This window comes from Raphanus sativus, chromosome 5 (assembly GCF_000801105.2).
Source record: "Raphanus sativus cultivar WK10039 chromosome 5, ASM80110v3, whole genome shotgun sequence".
NCBI classification, from domain to species: domain Eukaryota; kingdom Viridiplantae; phylum Streptophyta; class Magnoliopsida; order Brassicales; family Brassicaceae; genus Raphanus; species Raphanus sativus.
This window is the reverse complement of record NC_079515.1, coordinates 24,442,602-24,462,586: the sequence shown is the minus strand read 5'-3', so window position 1 is coordinate 24,462,586 and position 19,985 is coordinate 24,442,602. Positions and strand designations below refer to the sequence as shown.

The following is a 19,985-nucleotide window of genomic DNA, read 5'->3' as shown; positions in this document are numbered from 1 at the left end:
GTAAATGTGGCGATCGGTTTAGAACTGATAACTGGACCAAAATTTTGTTTAGTTCAGTTGGGTTTAAAACTGTGGGCCTAACCCCAATAATTAAAAGCATGGACCCGATATGAGCAAAAATAATACTAGACTTGTTGTATCCATTGTACATGTGATGTTCGTGTTTTTATGTTACTAACCTGAGCCAGTCATGGACATATATGCAAGTGAAATATTGGCTTTCAGTTTCATATAGTTTTGAAAAACTTACATAAACATAAGTCTCTAAATTTGTAAACTTTTTTTACTAATTTCTAAAATCTCAGAACCGGTCCGTTAAGTGACTGACATAAAACTTTACGTTGTAAGAAAAAAGACTGGTTGAATTAGCCCAATAGCCAAAATGTGGATCCCAATTTAGCATAGTACTGTAACATGTTTGCATGCTTAATTCAACAACAGAAAGTTCGACTTGCTGTATGCGCTTTCTGCCACTACCAACTTCCTCTGATGATCCTCCAAGTAAAACAACTTAAGAATCCTCTCTTCTCATTACATAAACAAAAAGTAGTAGTAAGACTCTATTTATGGGCATTGTTTGTGTGAATCAAAAGAGAGAAAACTAAAAATAAAAAATCTAAGAACAAGGAGTCCAAGCTGAAGCAGTAAGTAACGAGAGATCTTTCCATCCAAGCTTAAGCGTACCATTATCATCAACCAAAGTATAACCATCCGACGGAAACATCCCCAGCAAAAGCGTCGCCTGCGTCGCTGCGTTCCCAGCCAAAGATATCCCTTTGAATCCACACTGCTGCATCTTCTCCCTCCAGCTCTCGAACTTCACTTCGCCGCTCCTCGACGGTCCACCAACAGCCAATACGTTCCTTATCTCTTTGGACAGCAGCTGCTGCTCCACCACGTGTCTCTCCTCGCTCTCTTCTCCGTAGCTAGCTCCCAAGGAATCAAACAGCGCCGAGTAGTAATGTATCGCTTCCACAAATCTTCCAAGGAAAGAACCAGCATGGCTCAAGTCTTGTTCCACTACTGTCACCACCTTTGGAGCTAATCTGTTCAAAATACCAATCATTAATTAACCTTCATTAAACATAAAACAGTTTTATAGTTAAAAAATGACAAAATGTACCAGTGTTCTAAAAATTGGTTTAGCCACTAAACCGGACCTAAACAAAATGATTTTTCTAAAAAATCGGTCTAGATACCCGCCTAGTCATTAGTCTCTTAGCAATTTCCTTCAACATTGAAAGGTACTATAGTGTTTATTTGTATACCTTTGGAGTAACCATAGAGTGTGTGTATCAGAGCCAGTAACATCATAAAGAGAATGCTGAAGCCAATGAACAGCAACAGCTTCTCTCTTCCTCACATTAAGTCTCTCAGCATCCAAGTTCCCAACTTTCTCAGCCAAAGGACAGAACTCAAAAGGCAAGCCGAGCTTATCCGCGAAATCCGAAAGACGCTTCCCAGTAGCCTGAAGAGCTTCCATAGAAGTACCAAGTCCCGTGAGACGCACGTGAGGAGGACCACCAGGTCTAGAAGCGAGTATATGAAACAGACCAGGCCACTGAAGCCCCTGCATGATGTCGAGATCGATGATGTGGACGCAGTCCTCTTTCTCGAAGGCCTCCTGGATCGCCTGGTTGGCCGTGAAGTGGGAGAACTTGACGAGGGGGCTGATCCCGTTGAAGACCTGGAAGGCGGAGACCATCTTGAGGCTGTGGGTCTGGGGCATCCAGCGGGAAGGGAGGGCGGCGTAGATGCCGAGGCAGGAGTTGAGGAGGCGAGCGGACATGGCTTCGGAGAAGTAGGCGGCGACGCGCTGCGCGGAGGTTCCGTAGGGAGTGGAGAGCTGAGAGATCTCGAGGAGGAGCTTGTTGGCTTCCTCGAGGTTGTCCGCGGAGACGGCTTCGGCGCACTGGAGGAGGAGAGTGAGGAGGTGGAGGCCTTCCTCGTCTTGTTTCTGTCTTTTGATCTCTTCTTTTCTCTCTCTCAACGCCTCCGCCGTGTTTGTGTTTGTGGTGGTAACAGTCTCGGGCGGTGGTGGAGAGTTCTCTCTCTCTTGCTGCTGAACCGGAGGAGGAGGAGGAGGTTTGGGCTGTTGTTGTTGTTGTTGTTGTGTTAGAGGAGGAGGAGAAGGGTTGTTGGAGATCTGATGGTATTGAGAGATGGAGTCGAAAGGAGGAGGAGGGTCGGAGGAAGGAGGAGGATCGAGAAGCATGAGAGAGCGGAGTCTGTACTCGAGAAGAGCGCCGAGGTTAGGGTTACAAGGGAAGATGATGTCTCTGACGTTTTGGATAAGCTGAGGGATAGAGACCGAAGCTGAGGAGTTGATTAAGTCTCTGATGATGGCGTCCACCCAGACCGTTGGTGAAGAAGAAGATGAAGCAGAGGAGTCTTGTTGTTGTTGTTGTTGTTGTTGTTCCATTGGTTGTACGGACATGGCTGTTGTTGTCCGGTTGTTGTCGGAAGGAAAAACCGGAAGGCCGGAGAAGCCGCAGACGGAGACGGGTGGTGTCGGGTGGGTTGTCGAGTCAGGCGTGATGATGTAGTTGGAGGAGGAGTCAGGGAGGTGTGAGACGCGGTGAGGAGGGGGAAGACGTTGGTTGTTGTTTAAGGAAGGAGATGAAGACATCTCGGAAGCTAATCTCTTTCTCACCATAGCTGAAGCAGGAGGAGGAAGAGGAGGAACAGTACGGTTGGTGCTGGTGTTGTCGGAAGAAGTGGTTCTACCGCTTGATTCCGCCATGGAGGTTGTTGTCGTGAGATTGCATGGTTTTAAATAGACTACTCTTCTTATCCCTCTCTCTTTATGGGGATTCTTAATTTTAACTCTTTGTTCTTCACGATGTCCGATGAAGATAGAAAAAAGAAAGAGTGTTTTAATTTGGAAGGGAGTGTGTTGGGAGAAGGATGATTCTTGTAGAGGAAAGGTTAGAGAGATTTGTTTTGGTGGACGAGAGATAGAGAGAGATGCCTAGCCTGGCCGTATGTAACTCGTCTTCCTCCTTTTCGAATTATTGTGAATGTCGCTTCATTGGTTTTAATGACTCTCTCTACCTCTATTCGTATTAACTCCTTCTCTCTCTCTCTCTCTCTCTCTCTCTCTTTTTCTCTATTAATTAAATTTTTGGTTTTAAAATAGTATAAACGGGGGAAGAGATTAGGTGGGAGATCGGAGATGTTCGTCGTTGCCTGTTTAGCTTCTTCCTTTTGCCGATCCATCTTTGTTTCTTCCTCCACCACTCTCTCCCTATCTCAAAAACAACAAGAAGAAGAAGATAACATTTACATTGGTATAATTGAACCGGTAGAGTATATATTATTCTTTTTCTAATAATCGACAAAATGACTTTTAATATTTTTGATTGTTAATTGTTTGATTTTTAGTGTTTGACCCAACGAGGGGGTCGAACATTCAAAATCAAACTTAACTCTCAAAAATATATCCATTAGATTCCACACGACAACCAAATTTTCAACACAATTTTCCACGCCATAGTTGATCATAATGTACGCCAAGACAAAAAGAGGGTTAGTTCTAAACCGGATTATAGTTTTTTTTTTGTTTGTTGGAATGGATGTGAAATTGAATTCAAATAATTAAAAACTGTTCTACAATTAATGTTACTGCTTAGGGAAGACTTTTTTTTCTTTTCGCGGAAACGGAACATAATTTTCTAACTAAAAACAGAGTATTCGATATGTTTTTTTGGGGGCTAAAGTAATAAACTGAAAATAGATAAGAAATTTTAAGGTTTTATGATTGTGAGATCATTCCATTTCACTTCGAATGATACTACTCTATTATATAATAAATGTTATTTTGATATCTTTTTGTTATACAAAAATTGTCATTTTGCAATTTCAATACTTTACAATTTCAATGTAAATTATAATTATTTTTAGAAAGCCCTTTTTCAAAAAAAAAAATTATAATTATTTTCAGCTGAAAATTAATTGTAAAATATATTGATTTTATAAATAATTTTATTTATCTTAAATAATATTGGTCAAAAAGATGTAACTAATAACAAATTATATATATTTCCGACATTTTTTTTTAATTTGTGTGAAAATGTCAAAATGAAATTTATGTAAAAACATATGAAGTAATACTTTAGAGATTTTTGTATCAGTCTAATTGATATTTTTTAAAAATTAAAAAATTAAATGTTGCTTATTTTTTTAACCATTTATATTTTGTAGTGTTAATTTTTATTGGTTAAATTAGCTAGTTATTGTTGTTTTGTGCAAAACAAAAATAGGTTAAATAGAAGTTAACAATTTTTCAACATGTAAAAATTGTTAAACGTCACTTACTTTTAAATAGAGAAAATGATTTTTTACAGTTTCTCAGAGAAATTAGAATGGTTATTATAATGGATATTAACTGCAAATGTTTCCAAATGGAGTAACAACTCATATACATAATAAACTTGTGAATGTTCTGATATTGTACTCCCTCTGTTCCTAAATATAGGATTTTCTACACTTTTCACGTTTATTAAGACTATAATAATTATTTGCACTTTATTTAATTATTTATATCATTTACACACTTTCCAATAACTGTCTACCAATAAAATTTAATCAGTACAACTTTTAATAAAAAAAGAACCTCAAAAGTATACAAAACTACCTTAAAAATATAGAAAATCTTATATTGTGGAACAAAGAAAAACTCCAAAAAATCCTATATTTAGGAACGGAGGGAGTATTTGGATAGCCATGTTGCTAGTTTGTAGTATAAAAAATAGCCTAAAGAAGAAGTTAATTCGTTTTATTTTTTAAAAATTAAAATAAAAAAAGCCAAGTAGTAATTTCCAAAATATCCACGGACCACGGGCAATGTCATGTGCGAGAGGAAATGGACAAGACGTAGTAAGCTAAAACAGTAATTACAAAGAAGTAAAGAGATGCACATGTTGTGACGAGTCCATTACACCAACTGTCAAACTCCAGTTCCCTATAAAATCTGAAAACTAGTGTTTGACATTTTGCTTTCATATGCATCCTCCTTTTTCCCCTTTTTAACAATTTTACTTTTATAAAATATTTTATTTACTGAATTTTGGACCTGTTTGGCCTGACAGTTTTTTAGACTTTTGTACGTCAAACACTAGCCCCCATGACCTTATTATAATAGCATGGCCTGGGAAATGGCAGTGAAGCCCTAGAGAAACCATCCACGCTTTTTACGATCCCTTTTTCACTTGTAAAAACTTTTTTATTCATATCTACACACACACAAACCAAACACACGGCTCAATATGAAAGTTCTCAGCGTAAAAAGCTGGAAGGCTTTCTCCAAGTTCATATTCACAATGTCTTTATTGCCCTTAAATATTCACTGGTTGTAGGCCTATATCTCTCTATACAACCGTGCATATTTCATTACTGTAGTTAGTGAAGAAAATCTTAAGCAAATTAAATATTTAACCGTACGTAGTGATTTTTTTTTACATAGTGATTATCAAACAAAATCCTTAGCTAGTTTTTAACATTCATTTATTAATATAACTTCTGAAAATAATAGATCAATTATCTGAAAAAAATTCCATTGATCTGCATAATTGATGATAGATTCTATCTGTAGGATTCTAAGTATAAATTTTTATATAAGCATTAATCAATAAAAAATTAATTAAATTATTGTAATATTTTTTTACATATCTGCGTAGATGTTGGTGTTGGGTCACGTTCTGAATTTTGATCTAAGAAAACGAAACCGCCCATTACAGTATTCAGGTCAGATAACTGAGTTAGCCCAACAATAGTTAAGGCACATGAGAATTTGCAACAACATCGTGCATGAGAGAAACTATGATTTCGGCCCATTAAGGCCCACTCCCAAACTTTTTTCGGATATCTTCTCCTCCTATATCCCCTTATCCTTTCCACTTCACCAATCTTCCCTCTCCCTTGGTTGCAGAGAAGAGTAAAACACACTGTAATGGCAATCCCAATGGCAATGGCCACACCTACAGACTCCCTAAGCAGAGTTTGGAGCATGTCATCTCTCAAATCATCTCTCCCCTCCGTAACTTGCCGTTTACCTTCCTCGTCTCCTCCCCGTCCTGTCACTCTTCGTCTCCCTTCTTTCTCCGGTCTCTCTCCGGTCAACCCCCTCATCTCAACCGGACTTCCAGGTAAACCTCCCGATTTAAAACCGGTTCAATTTTACTCCCACCTCCGGTTTAATCAATCTCCAAACCGTTTTTTTTTCCTAATTTCCGAAAACGCCAGGCTGGCAAAGCTTCGAGGACGGGTTCAAGATCATCGACGGCGGTGGCCGCGTGTACGCGATGAGACACGGGAGGAGAGTCCCGAAGCTGAACAGGCCACCGGACCAGAGGAAAGCTCTGCTCCGCGGGCTCACGACGCAGCTGCTGAAGCACGGGAGGATCAAGACGACGCGAGCTAGAGCCAGTGCGATGAGGAAGTTTGTGGATAAGATGATCACTCTCGCCAAGGACGGGTCTCTGCACAAGCGGAGGCAAGCTCTGGGGTATATCTACGAGAAGCAGATTGTGCACGCGTTGTTCGCCGAGGTTCCGGATAGGTATGGAGAGAGGAATGGTGGGTATACGAGGATCATTAGGACTCTTCCTAGGAGAGGTGATAATGCTCCTATGGCGTATATTGAGCTTGTTTAAGAGGTTTATCGTTTTGTTTTTTGTTTGTTCAAAAAACTAGACTCTTTGCTTTTGTAATCTTGAGTCAGTTGTTTATTATTGCAGATATGAGATTTATTTGTTTGGTGTTTGTTGAGCTTTGGAATCAACTTGGTAAAAAATGTGTTGGTCTTGTTAAGTGACAGTTAGATGGAACAAGCTTTGAGAATGTAGGAGGCGTTGTGATTTTATAGCTAGTTTGAATGTTTGTAGAGAGGCTTCTTTGGTCTACCAAAATGTGGGGTTTCTTTCTCATGGTATGATTTAGAGTTTGGAGGAATGAAGAGTTTTATTTCACTGAGTGAGGAGATTGTTTCTTTAAGTTTTATGATCAAGTGTTCTAGAATTCATCCAAGCAGGTGTTTGGTTTGTTCTTTACTTGTTATAAGTTTTCGTAAAATTAGTTCAAAATCTTACAACATATACTTCAAAAAGTCAAAGATTCAAAAAGAAAAAAAAATCAATTGGAGTTGAAAGAAAAGTCCACATTAAAGAATACAAGCCCAGGAGGATTTACAACGTAGTGCTCACTTCGGATTCTTGTTTCTTCATTTTCATGGATGGGAAGTCAAAGTAATGATCTTAGCAACTTTTGTTTTTCTTTAAGATTCCTTACAACTTGCTTCTCTGATGAGGCAAGAAACTATGCAGCAACGGCACAGTTTGGGTTTACGCTAAAGCTTAACGCTTGGGTCATGTGAGAAGATAATGTTCTCTTGCGTCAGCGTCATGATGACAAATTACAAAGAATGAACAATTTTACGAAAAGAAACAAGTGCTATGAATGCAATTTTGAACTGCCAACTACTACAACCTTTTAAAATCTGGTTCTCATTTTGACTTTTTCTTGTATGAAAAAGTTGAATAAAATAAGCATCTGTTACGTCGACACGTTGATTTGCAAAGGACGCTGAACGTGTTTACTTACTGCTTTTCGCTGAATCAATTTGAGATATGAAAATGAAAATACAAACCAATGTCTTTTGAATTTATTTCGTTCCAAACCATATTAATACACAAAAGGATTTCAAAAACAAAACCATCAAGACAACAAGAAGACAAAAAGTATAATAGATCTCTATAAAACTAAAACCTTTCAGACAATGATCACAGCTTAGTCGAATACTTACAGTGCTGACTCGTAACGTTCCGATTCGCAACAGAGATGACAATATCACACGAAGAAGAAGACTGAACTTTAATCTTAAAGATCTTCAGCACACTCACTTTCCCGGCGACTTTAACGAAAGTGTTAACCGGGATCGACCCGGACATGACGTCACTAATAATCTGCGTGTCGGCGAGCAACCGATCCGCCATCAACGTCAGCGTCAAGTTCATAGGCAGCGTTTTCTCCGCCCCGAGCCTGCTCGCCGGAAGCGGCGCTTCTCCGATCAGTTTCCCGCCGTAGTTAAGCAGCGCCGACGAGTTGCCGAAGCTGAATCCGACGCGGTTGGGGTTTCTCAGGGAGAGATCGACGCTGAGCGTGAGGTTCAGAACGACCTTGAGGTTCAGGACGTCGACGGAGGCTTGGAGACGGTCCACGGCCACGGAGTCGATGGTGGTGATCGGGCGTTTGGGTTTGAAGAGAGTGAGGCCTAAGACGAGGAGGACTATGAAGATGACGAGGAGGAGGAGGAGTGTGACGCAGATGCAGATTTTGCGGTTGCGTTTCTTCTTCCCTTTCGTGCCGCCGCTAACGCCGTTTGTTGACTGCGTTTCCATGGCTGCGTTTGGCTTGGGGGATTCTGTTGCTGCTAACATGGGTATTGCTGGCTTCTCCTTTTTATCGTCTGTTTTCATCGTAAATACTCTTTCTCTCTACTTCTCCTTCTTCTTCTCTGTTACGCTTTCTGCTTCTCGTGGCTGCTCTTTTTTTTTTCTCTTTTCTCGGTGATGTTTCGTATTTGTAACCGACTTTACGACGCAAGTCAAATAACAAATCCGACTTATTTATTTTACTTTTTTTTTAAATTTGAATAAAATGTTTCTTTTGCTTTTTTAAAGTTAAATATTTATTCATCTGTCACGGACTTTAAATATTTTAGACGTTTGTGGCAACATCTAATTGGAACACTTTATAGATTTCTCGAATGGCAACATATAATTGGAATACTTTATAGAAATCTCGAATTAGTTAAAAACACACACAATTTTTTATTTAATTTCCCTCTTTTACATTAAAACATCATTAACTAAAATAAATCAAATTAATAAAAATAACACACACAAAGCTAAGTAACTTAAAAAAATTGCATACAAATTTGAAAACATTATTTAACTTAATTCTTTTTAAAAAAACTGAGGGAATAATAGAGTTCGAACGTGGATGGCGCCGTATGCTGTGTTGGAGGACGGTGTGTGTGTGTGTTGGACGCAATAGTGTGTTTACTGCTAGTATACAGTATTGGTTAACTTGCCTCTTTTACATTAAAACATCATTAACTAAAATAAATCCAATTGATAAAGTAACACTGGAGAATATAAATAGTCACAAACGCTAAATAATTTGAAAGTTCTGCATACAAATTGGAAAGATTATTTAAATTGGTTTTTTCTTCTAATAAAAGCAGAGGGAACAATAGAGTTCGAACGTGGATGGCTCCGTATGTTGGACGGTGTGTGTATTGGACGCAATAAATGTGTTTACTGCTAGTATACTAGTATACGGTATTGGTTATCGGTTGTGCAGCGAAATGGATGTTGATTAATGTAAATGACTCGAGAAAGAAAACGTGTATGGTTTTAATTATTTGTCTCCTTTTTTCAACGAGTGCATTAATTGAATGCTTAGGATGAAGATGATAAAATAATAGAGTGAGGTAGAAACAAGAGTAATCACTAATCACATGTTGACAAAAAAAAATCACTAATCACATGGCTTTGTATAAGATCCTGTCGCTTTTGCTCATTTCGTGCGAGTAGTTTTACTGCAATGAATCAATCGACCGTCTTTGTCTGGGCCCATTCCTTTAATTACAGGGGAACGACTTTTGGGTTTTGGCCCGTTAATTGAATCTTTGTTTGATCATCGTGCCACCAATAAATCCTAACTAGAATGAGACAGTTGCCACCAATACATCAGTTTTATATCACGACCAACGTTCTAAAACGCGGACGCCTAGGCAATTACTCGCCCGCCTATACGCTCGGCGGCAAGTGACCGCGGCGATTATAGCCAAACCGGCTCAACAACTCGGTTGACCAATTACTCGGTCAATGAACCGATTAATCGGCTTTAAACCGATTTTTAACCGCCTAAAACCCGCGTAAATTTTGACTATTGGATTACAAGTGGGCTTGCAATTGAAACCCAGATGTAAGTTATGGAGCGAATACTGAACGACTATATTTATAGGAGTCTTCATCATCTTCCTTTCTTGTGTTTCACCGATGTGGGACTTTGTTTCTTTGTATGTTTTAAAACTTTTTTTGTCTAAAATTAAATGTGATGTTACTGGGGTCGAACCACCAACAATTTCACTGCCTCAATGTCATCCAACACCACTAAACCACATCATGTTTTAATGTGTAGGCATATGTTGTGCTATATAAAAACATACTTTTAATTAAAAAATAATAATATAATGCTAGCAATTAACTTTTGTTAAACCAATAAATATAAAATTCAATAATAATATACAAAAACTATTAAATCCTAATATATTTATAATATATATTTATTTGAATATTATAATAAATAAAATAATAATTAAATTAATCCCCGCGTATATCCCGATTAATCTCCGATTTTTTGGTAACTCGCTAGGCCTGGAGTCACCGCCCGACTAGCGCCTAGCGTAGTTTCGAACATGGATCACGACTAGTATTTTCCCGTGCTATGCACGGGTATTGTATTTTTTAAATATAAAATATGTGTAAAATTTACAACAAAAAGAAATATTATTTAGAGGGTTATTAGTGATAATTTTAAAAATATAAAAATTTACCGTTATTTACAACACTTCAGTATATACCCAAAATATAAAAGTAAAATATTGATTTCTCTTTTTCCCAAACCAAATAAATATTACTATATGATATGAATTTCAGGCTCTTGTAACAAAACAAAAAAAAAGATGTTAATTATACTTTTGTAGAATAACTGACGTTATCTCTTGTAGTTTCTAGTTCTTTTCTATGTGTATTTATCTTTCTTCATTTCTGGTTGTATATTGCAAAATTAGGTAACATTACATAAAAAAATAAAACAAATGTGTATGCTATTCCTAAAGTAAACAAAAATAATATTTCTATACAATTTAAAACATATATAAAATAAGAAAAACTAAACCTGAGATCGCAAAAAAAAAAAACTAACCTGAGATAAGGTCCTTCATCTAGAAAGTAGACATGAGAATCCTTCACGTTTCATCTACCATTTACATCCCACTTTTTTTTTCATTCTAGTTATCACCACATTTTTTTTCTTCTCTTGTGTTGCTTCTGAAATTTGTTAGGAGGTCTTATAAAATCCTTAAGGTGACCTTCCTACTTTCCTTTCTCAAATTATCACCACTGCAACCAAAAAACATTATCAAGCATACCGAAAATTACTCTAGTTAGTTTTTAAAACGGTAGTGACCTAATTTATGACATTTACATTTTTTTAACACATTTATGACGTTTATCTTTTCATCATAATATTGCATAAATTTATAGTTTTTTCCAACATACAAAAGAGAAAAGGGAAAGAAAAAATCAACTTGACATACTATTTAGTATCACTAACCTGGATTTAACTTTCATCTGCCACTTCGAAAGATGTTTTTGGCCAGAGGCTATGTCAACCTAGACATAGAACTCCATTATTGACAGTGTTGATACAAACCTTAGAAATCATTTACTTGTCTTGTTAGAAATTGGAATTTCATCAAACTCTCGTACTCCTAGAATTCAATGGAGTGACTGCATGTTGAGAAGAATCTATAGCATGGTATTCGTGAGTCAAAGTCTTATAAAAAGAAAAGCTAACGGTTTATAGATTTTAAGATCATGAAGTAGTGGGAGAGATATTATAGACTTTTATTTTATTTTTATGGAAAATACAATAGAGTTCAGTTGTTTGGAAAGATAAACAGTTTTCTTTAAAAAGTTATTTGTATTTCCATTTTTTAATTTAAATTTTAAAACAATTTCCACTTGTCATAATTTTATTCGTTAGGCGACTTGCACTTTAGTATATAGGGATTTGAAAAGGAAAGTTTTTGGGATGTTAATTCAGGAAGATCCACGGTATCCACTCACAAATTTTTGGATCATTCATTTGTTTATTTTAAGTTTAGTAATTTATATAAAAAATGTTGTAAAATGTTTTGGTTTCTCATTTGAACTTTTATTTATGTTCCTAATTTAATATCTATTTCTTTGGATTTCATTTTTTTTTATATTCAACTTCAGAACACTTTCAAATCCATTACTACATCTGTAAAATAAATAACACGAAATTGTGATAAGAAAATATAGAATCAATAGTACAATTACATAATCCCCTATGATTATCAGATTATGTGACAAAAAGGTAAGTATGATTTTACTTTGAATTCTCAACTCTATTTTTATAACTAACTAAGGATAAATTCGCTTACTTTTAAAAAGGTTATAAACTAAAAATATCAGTATTGGAACCAATACTCTTCCACAGAGTCTCTCAAACAAAGTAAATAAATAATAAAGTATATAAAATAATAAAAACTAAAAAATGTTAAAGGGATTCTAGTATGAGAAATTCTAAAGTGTTTGTAAGAGATTTATCCTACAAATATCATTAAACTATTGTTTTAATCATTTTACAAATAAATTTTAAATAATTATACCATAGATATTAATATTTTCAATTTAAGTGAATAGTTCCATTCATTACAAAAGTGGTTTGCGAGCCCAACGTAAATTTTACAAGGACTACTGGGCCGTAGCCCATAAAATCTACCCAGCCCCATCAAACTTTCTAACTTCAACACGCACCGTTTCAAACATTTTATTACATCTTTTTCTTTTTTTTTTCTTATTCCATCGATCTGCACAAATTACAAAATGATTCAGATTGGTACTTGCTTGAAATCGAGATTTTGAAGGGAAAAGAGCTTCTTCAAGGAACATTGAATCAAACCCATCCCCAAATCTGAATCTACAAAGCTCTTTACCTCACTGGGTATGTAGCCACCCCCCTCACTTTCTAAACTCCTCCCTTCTCCCTTAGGGTTTCCTCAAAACTCAGCCGCCTCTTACCTCATCCTCAGGGTTTTCCCCCAAAAAAAAATCGAAAAACCTAGTAATAAGATGGAAGGAAGAAGGATCACAGCTAGCCCTAGACCTTGCAGCGGAAGAAGAGTCGTGGCGGCGGCGAAAAAGAGGTCTCGTCCCGATGGGTTCGTCAACAGCGTTAAGAAGCTCCAGCGAAGAGAAATCTCGTCTCGTAAAGACCGAGCTTTCTCCATCAGCACCGCTCAGGAGAGATTCCGTAACATGCGTCTCGTGGTAAAAAAAAGTTCTTTTTTTTTGTTTTCCCCTAATTCAAAACCCTAGAAATGTGCTTAAAGTTTCGATTTTTGATTTTTTGATTTTTTTAATTTCAGGAGCAATATGATACTCATGACCCCAAGGGACACTGTTTAGTTGCGTTACCGTTTCTGATGAAGAGAACTAAAGTTATTGAGATTGTTGCCGCGAGGGATATTGTCTTTGCGCTTGCTCATTCTGGTGTCTGCGCTGCTTTCAGTAGAGGTAGATCACTTTTGTCTGGCTTAAAAGCTTTAAGCTTTGTGTGTGTCTGTGTGTGACTTGGCCCGCTTTACAATTTTGCAGAGACGAACAGGAGAATATGCTTTTTAAATGTGAGTCCAGATGAAGTCATACGGAGCTTGTTCTACAACAAGAACAATGATTCTCTCATCACTGTCTCTGTTTATGCCTCTGACAATTTCAGCTCTTTGAAATGCAGATCCACTAGGATTGAGTATGTTGTCTCTCTCTATCTCTCCCTTGTTGTTTTATATATCTTTATTGGGTTATGTAGACTAATGTGTCTTTTTCTGGTTGTTTTTTTTTTCAACTGTTAGGTATATTCTGAGAGGTCAGCCAGATGCAGGGTTTGCTCTTTTTGAGTCTGAGTCATTGAAATGGCCTGGTTTTGTTGAGTTTGATGATGTCAATGGAAAGGTCCTTACGTATTCTGCGCAGGACAGGTTATTTTTCTGGTCTTCTCTACCTATATTTTGTAGACTACAAGTTTTCTTCCTCTGAGCTCGATAGCGGTTTATACAGTGTGTACAAGGTTTTTGATCTGAAAAACTATACCATGCTGTATTCGATATCAGACAAACATGTTCAAGAAATTAAAATCAGGTAACGTTTCTCCCTTTGTCTTTAGCCCTCAATGTGTTTCGTTAGCCCTTATGGATTGGAAGATTTTTTTTGACACTTATTTATGTGTACCTTTTAACTCGTGTTTCTTTTCATGCCTCAGTCCAGGGATAATGTTATTGATCTTCAAGAGAGCTACAAGTCACGTCCCTTTGAAGATTCTGTCGATAGAGGATGGCACGGTTCTCAAGTCCTTCAATCATTTGCTTCACCGAAACAAGAAAGTCGATTTCATTGAACAATTCAATGAGAAACTTCTTGTGAAGCAAGAGAATGAGAATCTCCAAATTCTTGACGTAAGTTTTGATTTTTTTTATCAGATTCAAATCAATCTCGTAGTTTCTTTGTTTTTTACAAAGTTTTGTTTTCTTATTTTGTAAACGCAGGTTAGAAACGCTCAACAATTGGAAGTTAGTAGAGCCGAGTTCATGACACCCTCTGCGTTCATATTCCTGTATGAGAACCAGCTGTTTCTAACGTTCAGGAACAGGAACGTATCTGTATGGAATTTTCGTGGAGAGCTCGTGACTTCCTTTGAGGATCATCTCCTATGGCATCCGGACTGTAACACCAACAACATCTACATAACAAGTGATCAAGATCTGATCATCTCCTATTGCAAAGCAGATACTGAAGACCAGTGGATAGAAGGAAATGGTAAAAAACAATAACCTCAGTAAGGATACACATAAGCCAACGAGTCTCATTGATTGTTTGTTTGTTAATGTTGCAGCGGGATCAATCAATATCAGCAACATATTGACTGGGAAATGCTTAGCTAAGATAACATCAAGCAGTGGTCCTCCAAAAGAAGATGAGAGCAGTAGCAGTAGCAGCAGTTCCTTGGGGAACAACTCGAAGCTAAGAAGAAACGCTGTGGCTGAAGCTCTGGAAGACATAACGGCTCTGTTCTATGATGAAGAACGCAATGAGATTTACACAGGAAACAGACACGGCTACGTTCATGTGTGGTCCAATTGATTTCACATCATCATCATCATCATCATCATGTTAGCTACTTCTACTACTTCTACTGTGTTATTTGGTTTACTTCAATTGTGTGTGTAGCGATCAATCTCTATTAACTTAGTGTCTTTCGAGCAGCTATTTGTGTTGTTGTGAACTACGTTTGGGCATGTGTTTGTGATTCAGAATGCCAATTATGTACACTAGTGTCATTGTACGTAACATTTGGGTTTGATAAAGTCTATTACAGACCCTTTATTTCACTTGAAAGAATCTCTTACATCTCTTTTTTGTATGCTCAGAGTCAGGTTGAGCAAGTTTTGTACGATAACAAAATAAAGTAATCTTATATAAATCTTCTCATTGGCAAGATAAGGGTGTGATCAAGTGCTGTATTGCTGCAATTGTATAAAGCAGGATTGTACTCGAGTCAAACTTGAGCATTTTCTGCATTTTATTCAAACATATAAATGCAATCAGATGAAAGGGAAGAAGAGATTTAATCAAAGAGTTTCTGCTTATTAGAAAAGAGGAAGCAGAAGCAAGATAGTCGTTGGACCCTAGCCTAGGATCATCAAGCAGTTTAATTTACCGTGAGAACAACTCCTTGAGTCGAATGAGATGGAACATGAGCTCAAGTCCTGCGGCTCCCACTTTGAGTAGTCATGCCAGTCACGCAGAGAGGAAACACCCCGGCCGTTGCTGCTAAGTCGGTGTTCCTCGCAGATCTCCATGAACCAAAAAAAATACGAGTTTAAAGCTAATATTCTCTAACTCTACACAAGAATGCAAAATTCAGTAAGAACCAGTGTATATGATCTGATGTTCTCAATTGGTGCAAGCTGTATCATTTAATGATATCCTTGTAGCTAGAGCATAGCAAGTATCAAGAACCAATGGAAGTTTAACATTATAAGGAGAGACCAAAGTACCTAAATATATGAAGCAATTGCTGAAACTAAGAATAATCACCAGGGAAAAGAGCTTGCCTTCTGACCATATCAGCTGTTCAAATTCAAATATGCAAACAAACATAAATACAAGATCACAGCCCTTTGAGATACACTCAAAACACCATTTGAGACTACCAACCAGAAAAGCAACCAGCAAACCACATGAAACAGCAGTTGAATAACGAGTCTGAACCAAGAAGAACATAAGGAGCTCTATACCAGAGAGTAACGTTCTCATGCGTATAGGATTTTAAGAGGTACAGTGAAAGACCAAGATCAGCGATCTGAAGAAGCTCTTTATCTTTCACCACAGAAAGGTTCTGCTGTTGGTTTCAGATCAAGGAAAGCACAGGCAAAGCATAATGAAACATTAGAAATGGTCCAAACGTTAAAGAGCTGTTATACATATGTAGCAGAGCCCTTCAATTGTAGAACATTTTTTTTCTTAACAAGATCCATATTAAAGTGTAGGCTCTGACACAACTGTGACAATGCCGTATGCAACTCCTTTACAGAGCTGAAACATGAGTTTCTGGATCAGAGAAGGTTCAAGCGGCTTAGGGCTATAGGTTAGCACACTCCCTATATTATTAATTGATGGAATTTTTTGAGATCGGTTTGGCCGGAGGATTTGGTTCGTATTGGTAGTTACTTTTGTGGATTTAAAAAAGAAGATCATTCAAATAATGGAGGAATTGAATTGAAATGAAAATACACTACCTCCTGAAGTTAAAACTTATTGTTAATTAGTACATGAAATTAAACACTTTAGTGAGAAAAGACAAAATACTGAAAGATATATAAGAAAGAAAAATTGCAATAAACTCTCAAAATGTGCATAACATCTTTTGTTCTCCATCATCAATTTCTTTTGGATCTTCATCATCATCATGAGCTTCATCATCTTTCTTGTCACCTACATCATCAGCCACAACAACCTCCTCCATCTCTTTCTTTACTCTCTCTAACTCTTTGTCCTTCTCATCCAGTTTATCTTGCAATATTATCACCTGAAAATCATCAATCATCATCATAAGCTTTTTCTCATCAAAATCCCATTTCCATAAAAAAGAAAACTAAGGAGCTAAGAGATAAAGACAAGGATCAACACCATTTCGTTTGATCGCTCAACATCATTAGTTAATCCTTCCATGTGTTTGAACAGTCCTGCATTCCACAAAACCTCTCAACTCTCAATAATCCAAATCCCATTTGTACATTAAAAACATTTTTGCTAAGCCTAATGTCAACATATGAGGTTACCTTCAAATTGCTTTCTAAGTTCCGCGTTTTGAGACTTCTGCACTGAAAGCTTCATTGCTAGTTCATGAATCTATCCACATTCCATATGGATACATAAGAAACCACTCAGATATATTCCAAAAAAAAAAAAAAACTAGAATGAAGATTTAGAAGGTATATATATTACCTTCCCTTCAGTAGCTTGGCGTCCAATCTCCTCGTTTTCCTCTTGCAGGGTTTTGCACTTTTCCATAAGCATCTTGCCCTTAACGCCTAGAGGGGTGAAAGTAACTGCTGTATAACTATCCTGGAGTTCTTTGATCTTCTTGTCTTTTTCCTCAACTAGATTCTGTCGTTAAACATAAACAAGAAACATGTGATCAATTTTCATGTACTAACAACATAAGTTGTGTGTCTTAATCTGCAACAGTATCTACAGCCAAAAGAGAAAACAAAACAAATTGAAATTTTACAACGAGAGCTAGGTGTTTAAGGAGTCATCATTCATAGCTCAAAATAAACTTTGCTTAGTTTGGAATTGTCTATGGAATTATATTACGAGCAGTGACAGCTAGAAAAGAGTAGGTACAGACCTTCAGACGTGAAAATTCTTCATGAATGGCTGGATCCAGTAACAACCTCCTCGCCTGCACAGTTAAACCAAAGATAATTCAATGATACTGCTTTCTAATTATTTCGAGCTGCTAGAGATTAATGTAGTTTCACAATAGCCATTCCTTATATATATATCAGATTAGGAGGAAAGGCGATCCTAAAAGGCACACTATGACATAAAAAAAAGAAAGTGGAAGACTCTACAAAAGTGCAAATTTTCCTGGACAACTAACTTTCAATGATTCGTGTTGTTGGCATAATTGTAATGGTTATTACAATGAAAACATTTGGGAAGAAGTGGTACCTGCATTGACGCCGGCTTGAGTTGAGATTTCAAATCGCGAACAGCTGACTAGAAACACAAATCAAAGAGTATGCTTTAGCGACATGCATTATATGTAATGGTCAATAAAACATGAGGGTAGTAGTAGCTAATGAGTTCGTTGAGACTTACCTTTAGTTCTGCCATTTCTTGTTCCCGTTTCGCATATTGCACAATGCAAGAAGCTTCCTTCCTCTTGGCGATTTCTAACTGAAAGAGAAATAACCATCAAATAGTGTTTGAAAAAAATAAAATCAAGACCTTCGTATTGATATATAATGACTTATTACTCCAATGCCAAGCTACCTGTTCTTTCAAAGATCTCTCAGAAGACTTCAAATTCTGGATGTAGTCGATCAAAAATCTAGGTTCTGACCAGTTTTCAAATTTGTAAAGAGTTAGCATCGCATATTCAAAATGTGCAAAACCAAACCAAACAACACTGAATGGAGAAGGCTAACCAGGAGATTTCCCCGCGGGTACAAAGGACTCGTTCTGAAACGCTGAATTCCACTTATTAATCTCTGCTTTGGCTGATTCAAGCTCATCCTGACCAGAAACACACAAACAGTCAGATTCATAAAAACGAAAGCGGTACTAACACCAAATATCAAACAGATATAGAGAACAATTACTTGGCATGAAGCAAGCTCATCTTCACAATTCTTAAGACTGCAAGAGAAGTTAAAAAAATATACATCAAAGATCAAACTATTTACTAGACACTCTTCATATTTTTGTTTATAAAAAAAAAAACCTCTCTCGGAGTTGCAAAATCACGCAAGTGGTAGCACCAGGGGCAGCTACCTCTGCGTTTGTACGACCCTGGATAAAAGATAAACAACAAAGCTTTCTCATTAGCACAAACTATAGTAGTGTGTTAGGATACGAAACCGAGAAAGAAGAAGAGAAATTGATGCCAGCAGAAACACCAGGCACTGAGTATATATACATTATTAAGAAGCAACCCCCATAACTATGAAACAGTCCAAAACTTTTCAATGTTGTTATGATTTATAAGAAAAAGGGGGTACCTTTTTGGATCCGAAGATGTTATCTTCTTCGTCGTCTTCGAGATCATCGAAGCTTCTTTTACTACCTGAGGGAGTGAATACAGATGAAAGTGAGTATGATTTTCGAATATGAAGTATTATCAATGACAGGGAATCGACCTGAAGCTATGGTGGCATTAGTAGCGGGAAAATCCCCGCCAAATTCGTCGTCTTGTAAGGAAAACTCCATTCGGAAAAAAAAAAGACTGAGGTTTCTGTGGTAGGGGGATTTGTCGATTGTGGAGTGACGGTGAGGTTGCAGCGGAGTGTGTGGGACGACGAGAACGACGGCGGCTGGAAATTTTTTAGGGCTTTAGTTTTTTTTTTTAACTTCTTTGGAAGGGGAAGTGGAGAAAAGGTCAACCCGGTTATCTGGATACGGTTTTGTTCTTTTTTTTTTTTTGAAACAACGGTTTTGTTCTTTTTTGCAATTAGCTATATCCTTTTTTGTGATTTACATGTACAATTAGACAAAATTACTATTGGGAAAATTCCTTAAAAATACACAAACTGAATTTCTTTTGCTGAAAAAATACACGAATTTTTTTGGCTTTCCAAAAAATACACAAACTAATTTTGATTGTCCATAAAATACACGAACTTTTGAATTTTGAAGATTTCACACCTCGATTTTAACGGTGTAAACAGTGACTAACAGAATAGTAAGACGCCGTTAGACGCCGTTAACTCTGATTAAAAAGTTCATGTATTTTATGGACAACCAAAATTAGTTCGTGTATTTTTTGGGAAGCCTAAAAAGTTCGTGTATTTTTTCAGCAAAGGAAATTTAGTATGTGTATTT

General features: G+C 37.0%; 5 protein-coding genes across 5 annotated transcripts; 2 read left to right on the top strand and 3 right to left on the bottom strand.

The window, feature by feature from the left end:
• Positions 1-502: 502 nt before the first annotated feature.
• On the bottom strand, positions 503-3,264 carry LOC108805386 (protein SCARECROW). Its single transcript, XM_018577421.2, has 2 exons — positions 1,269-3,264; positions 503-1,046 (listed from the first exon to the last, which is right to left on the bottom strand). The coding sequence occupies exons 1-2, from the start codon at positions 2,741-2,743 to the stop codon at positions 617-619; spliced, it is 1,905 nt and encodes a 634-aa protein (XP_018432923.2). The 5' UTR covers positions 2,744-3,264; the 3' UTR covers positions 503-616.
• Positions 3,265-5,888: 2,624 nt separating this feature from the next.
• LOC108861838 (50S ribosomal protein L17, chloroplastic) lies at positions 5,889-6,763 on the top strand. The gene is made up of 2 exons (XM_018635806.2): positions 5,889-6,146; positions 6,244-6,763. Exons 1-2 carry the CDS (start codon positions 5,951-5,953, stop codon positions 6,651-6,653), a joined length of 606 nt encoding a protein of 201 aa, XP_018491308.1. The 5' UTR covers positions 5,889-5,950; the 3' UTR covers positions 6,654-6,763.
• An 869-nt stretch (positions 6,764-7,632) lies between these two features.
• On the bottom strand, positions 7,633-8,604 carry LOC108861837 (NDR1/HIN1-like protein 6). Its single transcript, XM_018635805.2, has one exon. The coding sequence runs from the start codon at positions 8,472-8,474 to the stop codon at positions 7,779-7,781; it is 696 nt and encodes a 231-aa protein (XP_018491307.1). The 5' UTR covers positions 8,475-8,604; the 3' UTR covers positions 7,633-7,778.
• Positions 8,605-12,676: 4,072 nt separating this feature from the next.
• Positions 12,677-15,262, top strand: LOC108861835 (uncharacterized). The gene is made up of 8 exons (XM_018635803.2): positions 12,677-13,148; positions 13,247-13,394; positions 13,476-13,626; positions 13,730-13,855; positions 13,935-14,015; positions 14,137-14,329; positions 14,420-14,690; positions 14,767-15,262. The coding sequence occupies exons 1-8, from the start codon at positions 12,951-12,953 to the stop codon at positions 15,012-15,014; spliced, it is 1,416 nt and encodes a 471-aa protein (XP_018491305.1). The 5' UTR covers positions 12,677-12,950; the 3' UTR covers positions 15,015-15,262.
• Positions 15,263-16,636: 1,374 nt separating this feature from the next.
• LOC108861836 (FKBP12-interacting protein of 37 kDa) lies at positions 16,637-19,534 on the bottom strand. Its single transcript, XM_018635804.2, has 13 exons — positions 19,304-19,534; positions 19,166-19,230; positions 18,889-18,956; positions 18,767-18,803; positions 18,593-18,680; positions 18,438-18,502; positions 18,264-18,341; positions 18,114-18,161; positions 17,788-17,841; positions 17,382-17,543; positions 17,216-17,285; positions 17,064-17,119; positions 16,637-16,962 (listed from the first exon to the last, which is right to left on the bottom strand). The coding sequence occupies exons 1-13, from the start codon at positions 19,371-19,373 to the stop codon at positions 16,780-16,782; spliced, it is 1,044 nt and encodes a 347-aa protein (XP_018491306.1). The 5' UTR covers positions 19,374-19,534; the 3' UTR covers positions 16,637-16,779.
• Between the last annotated feature and the right edge of the window lie 451 nt (positions 19,535-19,985).